Source organism: Lepus europaeus, chromosome 12 (genome assembly GCF_033115175.1).
Source record: "Lepus europaeus isolate LE1 chromosome 12, mLepTim1.pri, whole genome shotgun sequence".
In the NCBI taxonomy this organism is placed as follows: domain Eukaryota; kingdom Metazoa; phylum Chordata; class Mammalia; order Lagomorpha; family Leporidae; genus Lepus; species Lepus europaeus.
In genome coordinates this window covers 59552703-59570493 of record NC_084838.1, presented here as the reverse complement: position 1 = coordinate 59570493, position 17791 = coordinate 59552703, and the positions used below count along the sequence as shown (strand labels likewise).

Genomic DNA, 17791 nt, shown 5'->3' with positions numbered 1-17791 from the left:
GTCAAAGATAAAGTTGGTTGTATATGTGGGGGTTTATTTCTGGAGCTTCTTGCTTTTCTTTTCTCTCTCTCTCTCTCTCTCTCTCTCTCTCTCTCTCTTTTTGACAGGCAGAGTTAGACAGTGAGAGAGAGACAGAGAGAAAGGTCTTCCTGCCATTGGTTCACCCCCCCAAATGGCTGCTATGGCCCACGCGCTGTGCCGATCTGAAGCCAGAAGCCAGGTGCTTCCTCCTGGTCTCCAATGCAGGTTCAGGGCCCAGGCACTTAGGCCATCCTCCACTGCCTTCCCGGGCCACAGCAGAGAGCTGGACTGGAAGAGGAGCAACCAGACAGAATCTGGTGCCCCAACCGGGACTAGAACCCGGGTGCTGGCGCCGCAGGTGGAGGATTAGCCAAGTAAGCTGCGGTGTGGCCTGGAGTTTCTTTTCTGTTCCATTGATCTATCCATCTGCTTCTGTGCCTGTACCAGGATGTTTTGATTATAACTGCCCTGTAGTATGTCTTGAAATCTGGTATTGTGATGCCTCCAACTTTGTTTTTGTTATATAAGATTGCTTTAGCTATTTGGGGTCTCCAATGTTTCCATATGAATTTCAGCTTCATTGCATATGTAAATTGCTTTCAATAATATCGTCATTTTGATAGTGTTGATTCTCCTAGTCCATGAATATGGAAGATTTTTCCATTTTTTGTGTCTTCTATTTCTTTCTTTAATGTTTTATAATTCTCATTGTAGAGATCTTTGATATCCTTGATTAAATTTATTCCAAGATATTTAATTTTTTTTGCAATATTGTTAATGTGATTGACCTTAGAAGCTTTTTCTCAACCATGGCATTGTCTGTTATACAAAGGCTACTGATTTTTGCTTGTTGATTTTATGTCCTGCCACTTTGCCAAAATCTTTTATGAGTCCCTATAGCCTCCTGGTGGAGCCTTTTGTATCCCCTGTATATAGAATCATGTCATCTGAAATAGGGCTAGTTTGACTTCCTCCTTCCCAATTTGTATCCTTTTGATTTCTTTTTCTTGCCTAATGGCTCTGGCTAATGGTGAGAGTGGGCAGTCTTGTCTGGTTCTGGATCTTAGTCTGAATACTTCCAACTTTACCTATTCAATAGGATGCTGGCCATGGGTTTGTCATAAATTGCCTTGATTGTGTTGAGGAATGTTCCTTGTAAGCACAATTTTCTTAAGGTTTTCATCATGAAAGGATATTCTATTTTATCAAATGCTTTCTCTGCATCTATTGAGATAATCATATGGTTTTTGTTCTTTACTTTGTTAATGTGTTGTATCAGATGGATTGATTTGTGACTGTTGAACCATCCCTGCATACCAGGATAAATCGCACTTGGTCCAATTGAATGATCTTTTTGATGTGTTGTTGGATTCGATTGGCTAGTATATTATTGAGGATTATTGTGTCTATGTTCATTAGGGAAATTAGTCTGTAGTTCCCTTTCTCCGTTATATCTTTTTCAGGTTTAGGAATTAAGGTTATTCCAGCTTCATAGAAGGAGTTTGGGAAGATTTTCTCCCTTTCAATTTTTTTTAATAGCTTGAGAAGAATTGGAGTTAATTCTTCTTTAAATGTCTGATAGAATTTAGCAGTGAAGCCATCCAGTCTGGGGCTTTTCTTTATTGGGAGGATCTTTATTACTGATTCAATTTCCATCTTGGTTGTTGGTCTGTTTAGGCTTTCTATGTCTTCATGATTGAATTTAGGTGGGTTGTTTGTGTCCAGGAATCTATCCATTTCTTCTTCTTTTTTTTTTTTTTTTAATTTATTTGACAGGTAGAGTTATAGACAGACAGAGAGAGAGAGAGAGAGAGGGAGAAAGGTTCCCTTCATTCATTCCCCAAATGGCTGCTACAGCTGGAGCTGTTCCAATCCAAAGCCAGGATCCAGGTGCTTCTTCCTGGTCTCCCAAATGGGTACAGGGGCCCAAGCACTAGGGCCATCCTCCACTGCCCTCCCAGGCCACAGCAGAGAGCTGGACTGGAAGAGGAGCAACCGGGACTAGAACCGGCACCCATATGGGATGCTGGTGCCGCAGGCAGAGGATTAACCAAGTGATCCACAGTGCTGGCCCCTATACATTTCTTCTAGGTTTCCCGGTTTGTTGTCATACAACTCTTTGTAGTAGTTTCTGATGATTATTTTTATTTCTGTGGTATCTGTTGTTATGTTTCCTTTTCTATCTCTAGTTTTATTGATTTGGGTCTTCTCCCTCATTTTTTGGTTGATTGGGCCAATGGTGTGTCAATTTTGTTTATTTTTTCTTAAAAAATAGATGTTTGTTTTGCTGATTTTTTGTATTTTTTTTTTTGGTTACACTTTTGTTTATTCTCTAATTTTAATTGTTTCTTTTCTCCTTCTAATTTTGAGTTTGGTTTGTTGATGTGTTTCTAGGTCTTTGAGATACATTGATAGTGCATTTATTTGGTGTCTTTCCAATTTTTTTGATGTAGACACCAATTACTATAAACTTTCCTCTTACCACTGCTTTTGCTGTATCCCTTAAGTTTTGATGTGTTGTATTGTCATCTTCATTCATTTCCAGATTTTTTTATTTCTCCTGTGATCCACTGTTCATTTAGGACCATGTTGTTCAGTTTTCATGTGTTTGCATATGTTCTAGAGATTCTTGAGTTGTTGATTTCCAGCTTCAGAGAAGATGCTGGTATGAGTTCAGTTTTTTTTAATTTGGTGAGACTTGCTTTGTGGCCTAGCATGTTATCCCCTTTTTAATTGCAGCTCAATTCACAATAGCCAATATATGGAATCAATCCATATTTCCATGAACTCATGACTAGATAAAGAAAGTGTGGTATGTATACACAATGGAATACTACTCAGCCATAAAAAGAATTAAATCTTGTCTTCTGTGACAAAATGGATGCAGTTGGAGACCACTATATGTAATGAAAGAAGTCAATCCCAAAAAGGCAAATATCATGTTTTCTCTGATTTATAGTAACTAACATATAGAGTACAAAAAAATGTGCATGATTAAAATTGACATCTGTGTTTATAACCCTTGTTTATACTGCTGAGGAACAGTTGTCTATTTAGTTACTACTTGTTGAATTCTTTATTTAGTGGAGGATTAAGCTTGTGAGTATAAAGTAAATTGAACATATGTCATTGCAAGAAATTAAAAGAAAAATAAGAAGGAAGATGTAGAGAGTGAGGGTGGGAAGTATCATTTTTTTCTTAAAACTGTATATATGCTGTATATATGAAATCTGTTCCCTTTATATAAATAGATGAATAAATGCATATTTCAAAGATAGTATAATTATAAAAACAGAATAAATTTACTTTCATGTCAGTAATGGTTACTTCTTACATTAAAAAAACTGAATAACTTGAAAAAGTTAAGAGTAGGATACTGGTTAATCTAATTTTGAGTACACCTAAACAATCCAAGTCTGTGTAGCTAAAAAATAATTTGCAATGTGGGAAAGTATCAGAAACATACTATGAATGGATAAGAAAGTTATATAATAGTATATATATTATCCTATTTGAATTTAAAATTATAAAATTTCTATTATTTTAAAAATATTTTATTTATCTGAGAGATCGAGTTACACACAGAGAGAGGGAGAGATGGAAAGGTCTTCAGTCTTCTAGTTCACTCCCCAGATGGCCACAATGGCCAGATTTGGGCCAATCTGAAGCCGGAATCCAGGACTTCTTCCAGGTCTCCCATGTTAGTGCAGGGGCTCAAGCACTCGGGCCATCCTCTGCTGCCTTCCTAGGCATAGGTAGACAGCTGGATCAGAAGTGGAGCAGCCAGGACTTAAACTGGCACCTTTATGTGATGCTAGTGCTGCAGGTAGAGGCTCAGCCCACTACACCACAGCACTGGCCCCACAATTTCTATAATTATAAACTAAATTGTGAATTCAGTCTTGTAAAGATTGAAAATATTGAGTTTCCTTCTATTTTCCCTTATCGATTTTTTTTACCATTACCATTATAAACTCTAAGAATTTATTATGCTGAAATATTTAATAATTAAAATGCTCAGTAGTTTAAAAACTTTATCTTGTGTTTATATACATAAATTGATTCTGTTTGAATTTCAATTTTTATGCATAAACTTTTAAAGTTTTTTTTTTTTAAAGATTTACTTTTATATTTGAAAGGCAGAGTTTCAGAGAGGAAGAGACAGAGCTCTTTCATCCATTGGTTCACTTCTCAAATGGCTGCAATGGCTGGGCCTGGGCCAGGCTAAAGCCGGGAGCCAGGAGCTGCATCCAGGTCTCCCAAATAGATGCAGAGACCTGAGCACTTGGGGTATCGTATGTTGCTTTCCCAGGCAGATTAGCAGGAAGCTGGGTCGGAAGTAGAGCAGCAGGGACATGAATTGGTGCCCATATGGCATGCTGGTGTTGCAGCTGGCAGCCTAACCTGCTATGACACGATGTTAGCTCTATTTATTTATTTGAAAGGCAATGTTAGAAAGAGCAGAACCAGAGAGAGAGGGATCTTAGATCTGCTGTTTTATTCCCTAAATGGCTACAAAAACTGGGGTTAGGCCAGGCCAAAGCCAGTAGCCTGGAACTCCATCCTAGTCTCCCAAGTGGGTGGAAGTATCCCAAACACTTGAGCCACCTGCTGCTGCTTTCCAGGTGCATTAGCAGGGAGCTGGATTGGAAGTGGAGCAGTGGGGTCTCGAACTGGCGCTTACGTGGGATGTTGTTTTCGCAGGAAGCAACGTAACCCACTGTGCCACAACACCAGCCCCTAAAGATAAACATTTAATTGATGGCCATCTGTAGTAATATGAGGGTCCTTCAAAGAGTTGGTAGAAAAGTGGAATTAAAAGATAATGCACATTTTGTAGCCCCCTTATATATTTCTTTTGACTCTTTTGCCTTTTTTTTTTTTTTGACAGGCAGAGTGGATAGTGAGAGAGAGAGAGACAGAGAGAAAGGTCTTCCTTTTTGCCGTTGGTTCACCCTCCAATGGCCACTGCGGCCAGCGCATCTCACTGATCCGAAGCCAGGAGCCAGGTGCTTCTCCCGGTCTCCCATGCGGGTTCTTTTGCCTATTTTTTATACATAAAAATTAGTGGTTTTTTTTTTATACATATGAACCTTACTTTTATTTTTAAGTCAAAAGTAGCAGAGGCTTCAAAGAGCTTGTGGAAAAATGAATTAAAGATTAGCATGAATTTTCGTGAACTTTTTGAAACTTTCTTGTACAGCTGAGGTATCTTTCCATATCAGTATATTGACAAAAAGCTTCCTCCTTTAAGAGTTTGTGTGCATGAAGCCTAATTGACTTAACACATTTCTGTTGATTATATGTACTATAATTGAACTAACTCTTATTTTACAAGACAAGTGCTCTAACCCCTGAGCTATGGAACTGCTAGTAATTCTTATTTTAGGTATTAGATATTGTCTAGGTGCTAGGGATATACTAGTGAGGACAGAAAGTATTATATATATATATATATATATATATATATATGTATATATATATACACACACACACACGGAGAGAGAGAGAGAGAGAGAGAGATGTCTACCTCTCATGAAGCTTAAATTCTATGAGATGGACACATTAATAAAACACCTATTCAAATAAAAGGGAGAATCATAATTGCGAAAAGTGATGAAGAATATAATCAAAGGAATTGATATAGTCATGGAGGTGAGTGACAACTATTCTGAAGAAGTAAGCTGACTTCTGAACAAAGAGTTATTAATTTTATGTATATCAGCCCCCTATTTCCCATGGTTTCTGTTACCTGTCATCAACTATGGCCCCAAAATATTACATATAGAATTGCAGCAATTAACCATTCCTAAGTTTGAAATTGCATGCTATTTGAAGAAATACTGTGCTGTCCAGTTTCATCCCACATGGGATGTTGAATCATTGTTTTGTCTTGCGTGTTGATGCTGCATAAGCTCCTTGACCATTAGTCACGTAGTAATCACCTCTGTCGTCAGATTGACTGTCACATTATTGCAGTGCTTGTGTTCAAGTCACTCTTTTTTACTTAAGAAGGTCTTCAACACAAAAAGTAGTGATGTTGGAAATTTGAATATGATAAACAGAAGTCATAAAATGTTCTCTTTAAGTGAAAAGGTGAAGAAAGTACAGTAAGATATTTTGAGAGAAACATCACACCCACATAACTTTTATTATATATTAGAATTATTCTGTTTTATAATGTTATTAATCTTTTACTGTACTTGGTTTATAAGTGAAACTTTATTACAGTTGTTTTTATGTAGGAGAAAATGTAGTATACCTAAGTCCATCTCTTTCTCTGTTTTCAGGCATCCATGGGGGATTTTGGAAGATATTCCCTGTGGACAGGTGTTATTTTGTCCTATCATATCTATTCTCCCATTTCTTCTGTATTTGTAAGTGTTCTTTCACTAGTACCTCTGTCTTATTGGCTTTTAAACAGGTTTAGGGTTCTCACATTAAAAAAAAAAAAAGGAGACTCTTTTTTCACCCCAGTCTCCTTTCCACCTACTGCCTTTTGCCTATCCTTCCCTTCTTGACAGGAAAATGTTGTCTTAACTTTCTCTTTTCATTCATTTATTTCTCTCTGAATTACTAAAAAAAATACCCAGGCTCCCTCCTTCTTTAGCCTGTTCCAGTCATTTTTTTTTTTTAAAGATTTATTTATTTATTTGAAAGAGTTACAGAGAGAGAGGGAGGGAGGGAGGTCTTCCATCTGATGGTTCACTCTCCAATTGGCCACAATAGCTGGAGCTGTGCCAATCTGAAGCCAGGAGCCAGGAGCTTCTTCTGGGTCTCCCATACAGGTGCAGGGGTCCAAGGACTTGGGCCATCCTCTACTGCTTTCCCAGGCCATAGCAGAGAACTGGATCAGAAGTGGAGCAGCTGGGTCTCTAACTGGCACCCGTATGGGATGCCAGCGCTTCAGGCCAGGGCATTAACCTGCTGCGTCACAGCACCGGCCCCTCCAGTCTTGTTTATAACTATACCACAGTAGAACAGATTTAGCCAAAGTTACCAGTGACCTCCCAGTAGACACTTGTTAGTCTCCATTTTTCTTGAATGTTCTATGGTATTGGACATAATTGACAACTTTCTCCTTGAAATATTCTCTTGTCTTGTTTTTCATGGCGTTATGTACTTCCCCTTTTCTGCCTTGCTGGTGTCTCTCCCTCTCTCTCTCTCTCTCTCTCTCTCTCTCTCTCTCTCTCTCTTTAGATGCTAGTGCTCCTTAAGGGTTTGTCCTGGCTCTTTTCACTTCCTATCAAATACCCTTAAAGCAAGCTCCAGGCAGCATGTGTGGATAATTCCTACACCTTTACTGGATCTCCTTTCTGGGCTTTGCACAATTATGTCCAGCCTTCTATGTTTTTCTACTTTCTTGTTCTTTGTTGACTCAAATATATTTATTTGGGGACTGTTTGGCATTGTGCTAGAGCTCTCACTATGGAGATATGTTATGTATCTCCAGTGGAATGTGATCAAAGCAATTCATGAATCATACCCACTGCCAGAAATAAGCAAATAAAAAACTGAAACATCCATAATAAAGCCTCCACCTTTGTTATTCTCATTCAACTGAAATCCACCTAGTTCTTTTAGCTTGAAACCTTGGCATCAATCATTGCTTTTCTTTTTATCTAAGGACTTCCTCTATCCTCATCCAGTCCAAGCCAATCAATGTAGTCTAATGTAATACATTTTGACTAAGGTCTGGCCATTTCACCTTCCAAGGATCTTTCCAGTACATCTGCTGTTTGCCTCTATCTCCTTTTTCATTACTAAATAACCTAGATCAAGCTACCATCATTTGACTTCCCATTAGCTTCAATGGTCTTAAATACATTCACTTTTTAAAATAAATTGCTTATTTATTTATTTTATTTATTTATTTTATTTGAGAGCAGAGATATGAGAAAAGAGAGCGAGATCAAGCGAGTGAGCAAGTTCCCCTTCCCTGGTTACTTCCCAAATGTTTACATTAGTACTTAGGTATGAGAAGTAGGGCTCCTAGTCAGTCTCTTAACCACTAGGTCAAATGCCTGCTCCCTGTATTCACTTTTGATTGCCATCTAGCAATTCACCACATGACTGCAAGCTTCCTCTGTCTCACTTCTCTTATCTGCAAAATTGGGATAATAATAGCCTTTCTGTAATAGGGTTATTATGAGGATAAAAGAACTACTTTGTATAACATAGTTAGCATAGTGCTAGATAACAGATCCTTAGTGAATTGTGTGTATAGGTGGTTTTAAAAACTATTTATTTATTTGAAATGCAGATTGGTGGGTGGGGTCAGGGGAGACTCAAAGAGCCAAGGAGAGGGAGAGGGAGAGAACAGGAAAGAGAGAGATAGAGAGAGAGAGAATGAGAATGAATCTTCTGCCTGTTGGTTCCATCCCTAAATGGCTGGATGACTGGGGCTGGCATAGGCTGAGACTGGGTGTCCATAACTCTCTCTGGGTCTCCTATCTGGGGGACAGGGGCCCAAGTACTTCTTCCGCTGCTTTGTCAGTCACATTAGCAGGGAGCTGGATGGGAAGGAGAGCAGCTAGGACTCGAAACAGAACTCTGATATGGGATGATGGCATTGCAGGGTGTGGCTTATCCCACTGTTCCACAATGCCAGCCATGTCAGTAAATTTGTTAATGAGAAACTGTTAATGAGATCTTGTGTAGTTTTTTTTTTTTTTTTAAGATTTATTTATTTGCAAAGCAGAGTGACACAGAGCAAGTGACAGGAGAGACAGTGTTTTTTATTAAGCCAAATAAAAGGTATGATTAAGACAAAAAGAAGATCTATTAGTAATTTATTATCTCACTTATCGTAATTGTCCTGTATGTGTTCGTACAAAAATATGCAGCTCTTATAATATGTGACCTTATTATGTATAATTTTTTTCTTAATTAAAAGGCTAAGAAGCACCAGGCCTTCCTAGTAGAGACATGTGAAAATAACGTGAAAGAATTGGAATCGATCTTGGACAGCTTTACTGTGTCGGGCCAGTGGACATCAGGTTAGTTGAAGGTATAAAATGACAGATGCATCTGTCAGTGTTCCAAAGTCACTACATTTTGGGAATTCTGCAGATGCCTCTTATAGTCCCTTATCTCAACATGCTTTGATTTGATGACATGATAAGAGCAGTTCTCACAGCAGTCAGTTGGCCTAGCTGGCTGAGAAAGGGTGATGGAATGTGGACCTGCTGTTGTCCTCCCAGAACTTGATTTACAAGTGTTGGGGTCTGCATGATTGGACAGACAGGGCTCACTTGCTGTGTTCTGAATCCAACTGAGAAAAAAGTCCTTACAGTATACCTGCAAGGGGAACAGATGTTTCTATCAACCGGAGCCAAATTCCGAGGCAACCTTCAGCAACTTAAAGGTCATGCATTCAAAAGGTTATGTAGGACACAGGCTGTAACATAGTGCATGTTCAATACTGACGCTTTCTAACCTGGTTCTCACTTTCATTTCTTACTATCATATATGTATGCTCTCTGGATAAGAGTGCTTAGATAAATTCTTTTGGTTTTAGAATTGGCTCTGGTAATATGAACTATAAAAACCATTTATGGATGTATTTTGGGAACTAGCAAAAGTATTAGTTGTATTATGAATTCTGTTCACCATTTCTACTTTATTGTTTATGTTTATGCCATTAAGGATGCTATCCGAGCTTTGACTTAAATTCTTTTACTTTTCCCCCTCAATTTTCTGTCAACCTTGAATTATTTAGTTGTCTTCTGTCGCAATTATATTCTTCAAAAGGCACATAAAATTTAAGTAGTTACACTTTCAAATTTAGCTACTTTTATTAAAAGGAATCAAGCCATAATTTGGCTAAACACTTTGGAAAACTCAGAAATTCAAGAATGTTTGTTGTCCTTTAGAAAGCAGAAACATCCGATCAGGGTGCATTTTTCACCTTATGGTCAATAGATCTCTCAGTTGGTGACTGTTAGGGATTTAGTGTGCTTTAGTCTGCCTTTATCCTTCACACATTTTTAGCCATAATTTTGTGAAATTAATGTACAGCTCTTTTTCAACTTCTCCCTAAAGTGTTAGTGTTTCATAGATTGTAACTGGAAAACTTAAAGTGTATAAATGTACCATAAAAAATGTAGGTATATGGACAGGCATGTGGCTCAGCAGTTAAGTTGCTGCCTGGGATACCTATATCATAGTGCCTGGTTCAAGTCTTGGCTACTCTACATCTGATCCAGCTAATGTGCACCCTTGGAGATATCAGCTAATGGATCAAGTACTTGGTCCCCTGCTATCACAAGGGAGACCCAGGCTGAGTTCTGGGTGTCTGTCTTTGTCTTGCCACAGACCTGGTATTGTAAGCATTTGGGAAATTAGCCAGTAGATGGATAATATCTCTGTATCTGCTGTCTCTCTCTGCCTTTCAAGTAAAATGAAAATAATTGAAAACAATGGAGGTTTTCAGCTTTAAATTATGTTTGATAAAACTTTGGAGGATGAAATATTCTCTTGTAGTGGTACTTTTTTTTTTAATGAGATGTATCAGTGGTATTTAATGAGGTTAGACTCTTTGCAAGTTGTTATATATTTTAGTAGGTATTTCTTATTCTTCAATATTATTTTAAATATTTATTGAGAATCAAATAAGAAAAATTAAGAATAATGAGGTCATCTCTCCTCTGAGTTTTAAAATGAAATAATTGATAACAGAGTCACTCAAAATTTACTAGTAAGTCTACAGAAAAAGAATTGTCTTCCATTGAAGTTATTCTTTTTATTTTTAAGCAGTAATCCTGTTTTAACTTCCTAGTTTCTCATATACATGCACACTCTAATAATACAGAGAATGTATTCTTGGAAAAGGACTATGCACTGTATTACTGAGCTATGGATTATTACAGAGCAGTCTTTGTTTGCATGTTGTGCTGGTTATTCATGCTTTACCCTCCTGGTCTTCATTTTACCTTGTGCCTTAGGAGGCTACTAGCTTCTGTGGTTCTGGGCTCTTTGCCCTCTGACTTCATGTTGAATTTGGACAGTGGGTGTATAACAGGAGATAGGGAGAGTAGGAGAAGAAGTTAGGTTATTTATTTCTTCTGGCCCTCTCCTCCAGTGCATTCCTGGCAATGGCTTCATCTTTGAACAGGTACAGTTCCTGTCCAGTGGATCCTCTTTTGTAGATGTGGCTCTTGTTGGACTGTAGTGATGGTATTCCTTCCACTTGACCCTTTGGGCTTGGGCAGGATATCAGTTTTCCACTCTTGCTTGTTCTGGGTACCTTATCATATCTCATTGATTCTGTCAACCTGTCTACATTTCTGTAAATAGTCAATCCATTTAATTCTCTTTGGATGAACTGTTCTGAGTGTGCCATTTAATTTCCTTTATATTTAACAAAGATTTATATGTTCACTTATTTATTTGAAAGTCATAGTTATGAAGGGAGAAGGAGCGAGAGAGAGAGAGAGAGAGAGAGAGAGAATGCGCACACACAATCTTCCATCCTTTGGTTCACTCCCCAAATGGCCACAATGGCCAGGGCTGGGCCAGGCCAAAGCCAAGAGTCAGGAGCTTCATTTATGTCTCCTATGTGGGTACAGAGACCCAAGCATTTGGGCCAACCTCCACTGCTTTCCCAAGCACATTAGCAGAGAGCTGGATCAGAAGCAGAGCAGCTGGGTCCTGAACCAGCACTCATATGGGATGCTGGTACTGCAAATGGTGACTAAACCAACAGTGCCACATTCTGGGCCTGCCATCTGATTTCATGTTGGCACCTTTATGGATTCACATACCTTGTTTCATTCCTGCTCTTTACCTCCACAAATCCTGATTAGGTTGGCTTTTTATTTCTTAACCAAGAGGGTTGTAACTAATAACTTCCGTTGCTTAATATGTTATCGAAGAACCCAATCAGTTAAGACAATGTACTTCATCAATTCATTTATGCAAAGATGACCAAACATTTTATGCTTTCCAAATGAAGAAATGGAAAAACTTTTCCCAGGATAATTCAAGTATATGTGCACATATACATGCGCACACAAGAGGTTACTTCAGAAAATCAATGGAAAATGGAATTTAAATATGCTTATTTTGGTGCAAAGAAAGCTTGTGAAATCCATGTACATGTGGACTATTAATAATTCATGGAAATGTATATTACAAACAACTGCAATGTGTGGATTTCAATTTTTTTTTTTATCAAAATAAACTTTTACTTTGATTTTCTGCGAACTTTTTGAAGTATCTTCATTTTTATCTCATGGTGTGTGTGTGTGTGTGTGTGTTCGTGTGTGTTGTGTTTACGTGTATGTGTATCTTTGAGAGAAAGTCAACTTCAAATATAGCCATATTCTTATTTTGTGATGGTAATGCATTCTTAGAATTTATAACAAAATTATTTCAGTTGTCTTGGCTGAGTTTTCCAGAGATGCTGTTATAGTTATGGCAAAATGCAAAGATGCATTATTTCTCTCTCTCTCTTTCTGTTTTTAAGGTTTTATTTATTTATTTGAGAGGTAGAGTTAGAGACAGAGAGAGGTAGAGACAGAGAAAGGTCTTCCATCTGCTAGTTCATTCCCCAAATGGCCGCAATGACTGGGGCTGAGCCCATCTGAAGCAAGGAGCCAAGAGCTTTTTCCAGATCTCCCACATGGGTGTAGGGACCCAAGCACTAGCGCCATCTTCTGCTGTCTTCCTAGGCAATCAGTAGAGAGCTGCATCAGCAGAGGAGCAGCCAGGACACGAACGGGCGCCCACATGGGATACTGGCGCTGCAGGTGGAGGCTCAGCCTACTGCGCCACAGCACCAGCCCCATGTTATCTTTTTTCTTTTATGACCTCTCTTTGTTATTCAGTTCAATACCTCCTATTTCAGGAAAAGTCATACATGGTAGAAGGTTAGGGGCATAGTTACAAAATTGGTTTTTTGATTTGCTTTTTAAAATGAAATGAATAAAAATTGTTTTCTTAAAATCATTTTGTTCGGCCGGCGCCGCAGCTCACTAGGCTAATCCTCCGCCTTGCGGCGCCGGCACACCGGGTTCTAGTCCCGGTCAGGGCACCGGATTCTGTCCCAGTTGCCCCTCTTCCAGGCCAGCTCTCTGCTGTGGCCAGGGAGTGCAGTGGAGGATGGCCCAAGTCCTTGGGTCCTGCACCCCATTGGAGACCAGGAGAAGCACCTGGCTCCTGCCATTGGATTGGCGCGGTGCGCTGGCCGCAGTGCGCCTACCGTGGCGGCCATTGGAGGGTGAACCAACGGCAAAAGGAAGACCTTTCTCTCTGTCTCTCTCTCACTGTCCACTCTGCCTGTCAAAAAAAAAAAAATCATTTTGTTAGTTCAGTTTTGGCAGTAGTTGCCAGGTTTTCTGTTCTCAGGCTAGAGATTTTGTGGTCTTTTACATTAAGAAATTTTTCCAAAAGATTTATTTGTATTGCTTGAAAGCAGAGTGACACAGAAAGAGGAGAGACAGAAAAAATATCTTTTGTCTGCTGGTTTACTCCCTAAATGCCTGCAACAGCCAGTACTGGACCTGGCTGAAGCCAAGAGCCAGGAACACCATCTGTGTCTCCCACATGGGTGGCAGGGGCCCAAGTATTTGGGCCATCATCCATTGCTTTGTCAGTCACATTAGCAGGGAGGTGGATCAGAAGCAGAGCAGCCAGGACACAGATGGCTTAACCTGCTGTGCCGCAGTGCTGGCCCCAAGAAACTTTTTGAGGCAAGTGTAACCTGTCAGCTTATCTTTAGGTAGCAGCTCTGGCAAAATTTGTTAGATCTAGATGTTCAGGAATTTATTTACTTGTCCTACAGGATCTAATTTGATCTCCCCTCTTGTCATCCTTGTGGCAGTTTGCACCTGGTCTTCTAATGCCTCCAACACCTGCATGGTTACTAACTGGTCTCTGCTTCTACCTTTGCTCCTCTTTAGTCTGTTTTGTCAATAGCCCCTAGGAAAATAATTTGAAAAGCTAAGTAGGAAACTTTAAGTTATAAGATGAGTAAGTTTTGAGTATCTGATGACTATAGGTAATAATACTTTCTCCATCCAATTGAGCCTCTGCTTGGGATATTCACATCCCATATTGGAATACCTAGTTCAAGTCCCAACTACTTCGTTTCTGATCTAGCTTCCTGCTAATGCAACCGGTAGGCAGCAGATCAAGATTCCAGTACTTGAGTCCTTGCTGCTCACATAGGAGAATCCAGATGGAGTTCCTTTCTCTTGGCTTCTTCCTGACCCAGCCCTGGCAATTACAGACATTTGGAGAGTGAACAGGCAGATGGAAGATCCATTCTCCTTTCCCTCCTTTCCCTCTCCCACCTCCCTCTCCTTCTGTCACTCTGACTTCCAAATAAAAAATAAACCTAAAAAAAAAAAAAGACCTTAAAAAGGCAAAACTGTATAGTGTATTTGGAATTTGCTAAGATGGTAGATATTTATTTTATTTTATTTTTTTGCTAATTTTTAAAAGATTTTATTATTTATTTGAGAGTTAGAGTTAGAGTTAGAGGGAAAGAAAGAAAGAAAGAAAGAAAGAGAAAGAAAGAGAGAGAAAGAAAGAGAGGTCTTCCATCCGCTGGTTCATTTCCCAAATGGCTGCACTGGCCGGAGCTGAGCTGATCCATAGCCAGGAGCCAGGAGCTTCTTCCGGGTCTCTCATGTGGGTGGAGGAGCCCAAGAACTTGTGCCATCTTCGAGGGCTTTCCCAGGCCATAGTAGGCAGCTGGATCAGAAGTGGAGCAGCTGTGACTCAAACTGGTGCCCATATGGGATGCTGGCACCGCAGGCAGAGGATTAACCTACTGTACCACAGAGCCAGACCCAAGATGGTAGATCTCTCTCTCTCTCTCTCTTTTTTTTTTTTTTTAAGATGGTAGATCTTAAGTTTCTTAAATGATAATTCTGTGTAGTGATGCTCCTGTTAATTTGATTGCTGTGATCATTTTGCAGTGTTTTCATATGTTAAATCACCTTTAATGTGTATAGTCATATACCTTGATTGTTTGTATTTTTTTTTTAAAGATTTTATATTTATCTGAGAGAGAGAATTACAGGCAATGAGAGGGAGAGACAGAAAAAGTCTTCCATCTGCTGGTTCACTCCCCAAATGGCTGCAACAGCTGGAGCTGTGCCAATGTAAAGCCAGAAGCCAGGAGCTTCTTCCGGGTCTACCATGCAGTTGCAGGGACCCAATCATCTAGGCCATCTTCTACTGCTTTTCCAGGCCATAGCAGGGAGCTGGATTGGAAGAGGAGCAACCAGGACTAGAACCAGAGCCTATATGGGATGCTGGCACCACAGATGGAGGCTTAACCTACTGAGCCACAGTGCTGGCCCTTATTGTAGATAATTTTAACTTGTCAATTATGCTTTAGTAAATTCAGAGCAAAATAATAATTAAAAAATCCAAGTTAGAATGTGTCGGGACCTTTGGGGCTCAATATTTCATTAGAAGCCAAGTGCTGGCGATGGCTGGCAGCACCCTACATGGCCTGCCTTTGAGCCTTTATTACCCTTGACTTCACCTCCTATACTCACCCCTCTTTCTTTTTAATTTATTTTTATTTATTTTTTTTTATTTTTGACAGGCAGAGTGGATAGTGAGAGAGAGAGACAGAGAGAAAGGTCTTCCTTTTTCCCGTTGGTTCACCCTCCAATGGCCACTGCGGCCGGCACATCGTGCTGATCTGAAGCCAGGAGCCAGGTGCTTCTCCTGGTCTCCCATGCGGGTGCAGGGCCCAAGGACTTGGGCCATCCTCCACTGCCTTCCTGGGCCATAGCAGAGAGCTGGCCTGGAAGAGGGGCAACCGGGACAGAATGCAGCGCCCCAACCGGGACTAGAACCCAGTGTGCCGGTGCCACAAGGCGGAGGATTAGCCTGTTAAGCCACGGCGCTGGCCTCACCCCTCTTTCCTGTGTGTGGGCCGCTCTGGCCTCTTGCTGTTTCTTGAATACACTACACATGCTGTTGCCTTAGGGGCCTTTATTCTGGCCCTTACTCATATATCTGCAAAGCTCTCTTTTTTTCTCTTCCTTGAGACTGTGCTCACATCTTGCATTTTCCATGAAGCTTACCCACGCATTTTCCCTTCTCACTTGCCCCACTGCCTTTCACCCTTCCCTGCTCTGCATTGTTTCTATAGCATTTACTGCTGTCAAACATTTCTAACACAGTATACAGTGCACTTACTATATCTAAGCTCCATGAGCATAAAGATCTTTGTCTCTTTTATTCACATACTATATATTCTAATCTCGGTACAAAGCAGTCACTCAAAAAATATTTGTTCAGTGTGAATGAATAAAAGCATGAATGAGTATCAGGTTGAAGGTTTACTTTACATTTTAAGTTTTGAGATTACAAAGGAGGTCTTGGGGTCTCTTTCCACAATATAGCTGCTCTTGGGTATCCATCCCTAAGAAGCAGTCAATGGGAAGACTGACCTTCAGTGGAAAAGATGTTCAGACTTTCATGGATCATAGAAACATCAACTTGACCTCCTATTATTAAATGAGATGACCTCAGTTTACTTGATTAGGGACATTTATTTCCTGTTTCTGCTTTCTAGTTTCCAATAAAATTGAAGCACTATAGCCGTCATTTTTCTTTTCTTTTCTTTTTTTTTTCTCTTCTTTTCTTGTCAAATTTTTTTAGTAGAGTGTGTACAGGCAGATAGTTTCCAACTTTGAACCTTTTTTTGTAGGCCTTCTGCTTCAGGTGTTTTGTCCAAACCATTTTTATTGTGCCTGAGTGTTAGCAAACATCTGAAATGACTTTTTCTTCTTTCAAATATTTATTTATTTTATTTGAGAGTCAATTTACAGACACACACATGCACACACATACACAGTGAGATAGATATATCTTTCATCCTCTGGTTCACTCCCCAGATGGTTACAATGGCCAGGGGTTGGCCAGGCTGGTGCCAGGGGCATGGAACTCCAGGCATCTCGCATGGGTGTCAGGCCCAAGCCCTGAAACCATTTCTGCTGTTTTCCCAGGTACATCACAGGGAGCTGAATGGGAAGTGGAACAGCCAGGATTTGAACTGGTACCCATATAGGATGCTGGCATTGTAAGCAGCTGCTTAACCCCACTGCTCCACAATGCCGACTGCCTAGAATTATTTTTTTTCACTAGGTTTATGAAAAAGTTTTTCTTGTGGTTCAGTATTGTTCCAATTTTAGTATATGTGTTGTCCAAGAGAGCACTTGTGATTCGGTACTGAGTCCTCTTCAGGATGATGACTTTCTCTTTCCTTTTTTTTTTTTTTTTTTTTTTTTTTTTTTGACAGGCAGAGTGGACAGTGAGAGAGAGAGAGAGACAGAGAGAAAGGTCTTCCTTTTCCATTGTTTCATCCCTCAATGGCTGCTGCGGCTGGTGTACCGCGCTGAACCGAAGCCAGGAGCCAGGTGCTTCTCTTGGTCTCCCATGCGGGTGCAGGCCCAAGCACTTGGGCCATCCTCCACTGCACTCCCGGGCCACAGCAGAGAGCTGGACAGGAAGAGGAGCGACCAGGACAGAATCTGGCGCCCCAACCAGGACTAGAACCCGGGGTGCTGGTGCCACAGGCCGCAGCGCCGGCCAAGGATCATTCTTAAGGAGGCATTCTTTTGCACCCTAAGAAGTTGTAGCAACAGGGTTTGATGTCTTAATAGGTGTATATGTCACCCAGAATTTGGGCAGTCTTTGGGAGTACTCTTAAGAAAAACCAGACAGTAACGTGGAATTTTCCTTTCCTTGCTCCTCTCTTTTCTCAAAAATGTTTACTAATTTTTATTTATTTGAAAGA

The 17791-nt window shown here is 40.1% G+C and overlaps 1 protein-coding gene across 1 annotated transcript in view; it reads left to right on the top strand.

Moving 5' to 3' along the window:
• CCDC171 (coiled-coil domain containing 171) overlaps nt 1-17791 on the top strand; it is a 378568-nt gene that overhangs the window by 110769 nt on the left and 250008 nt on the right. Inside the window, exon 13 of the mRNA XM_062208207.1 lies at nt 8918-9020. Coding sequence (XP_062064191.1) covers nt 8918-9020 — 103 coding nt within the window. The remainder of the gene's footprint in view (nt 1-8917; nt 9021-17791) is intronic.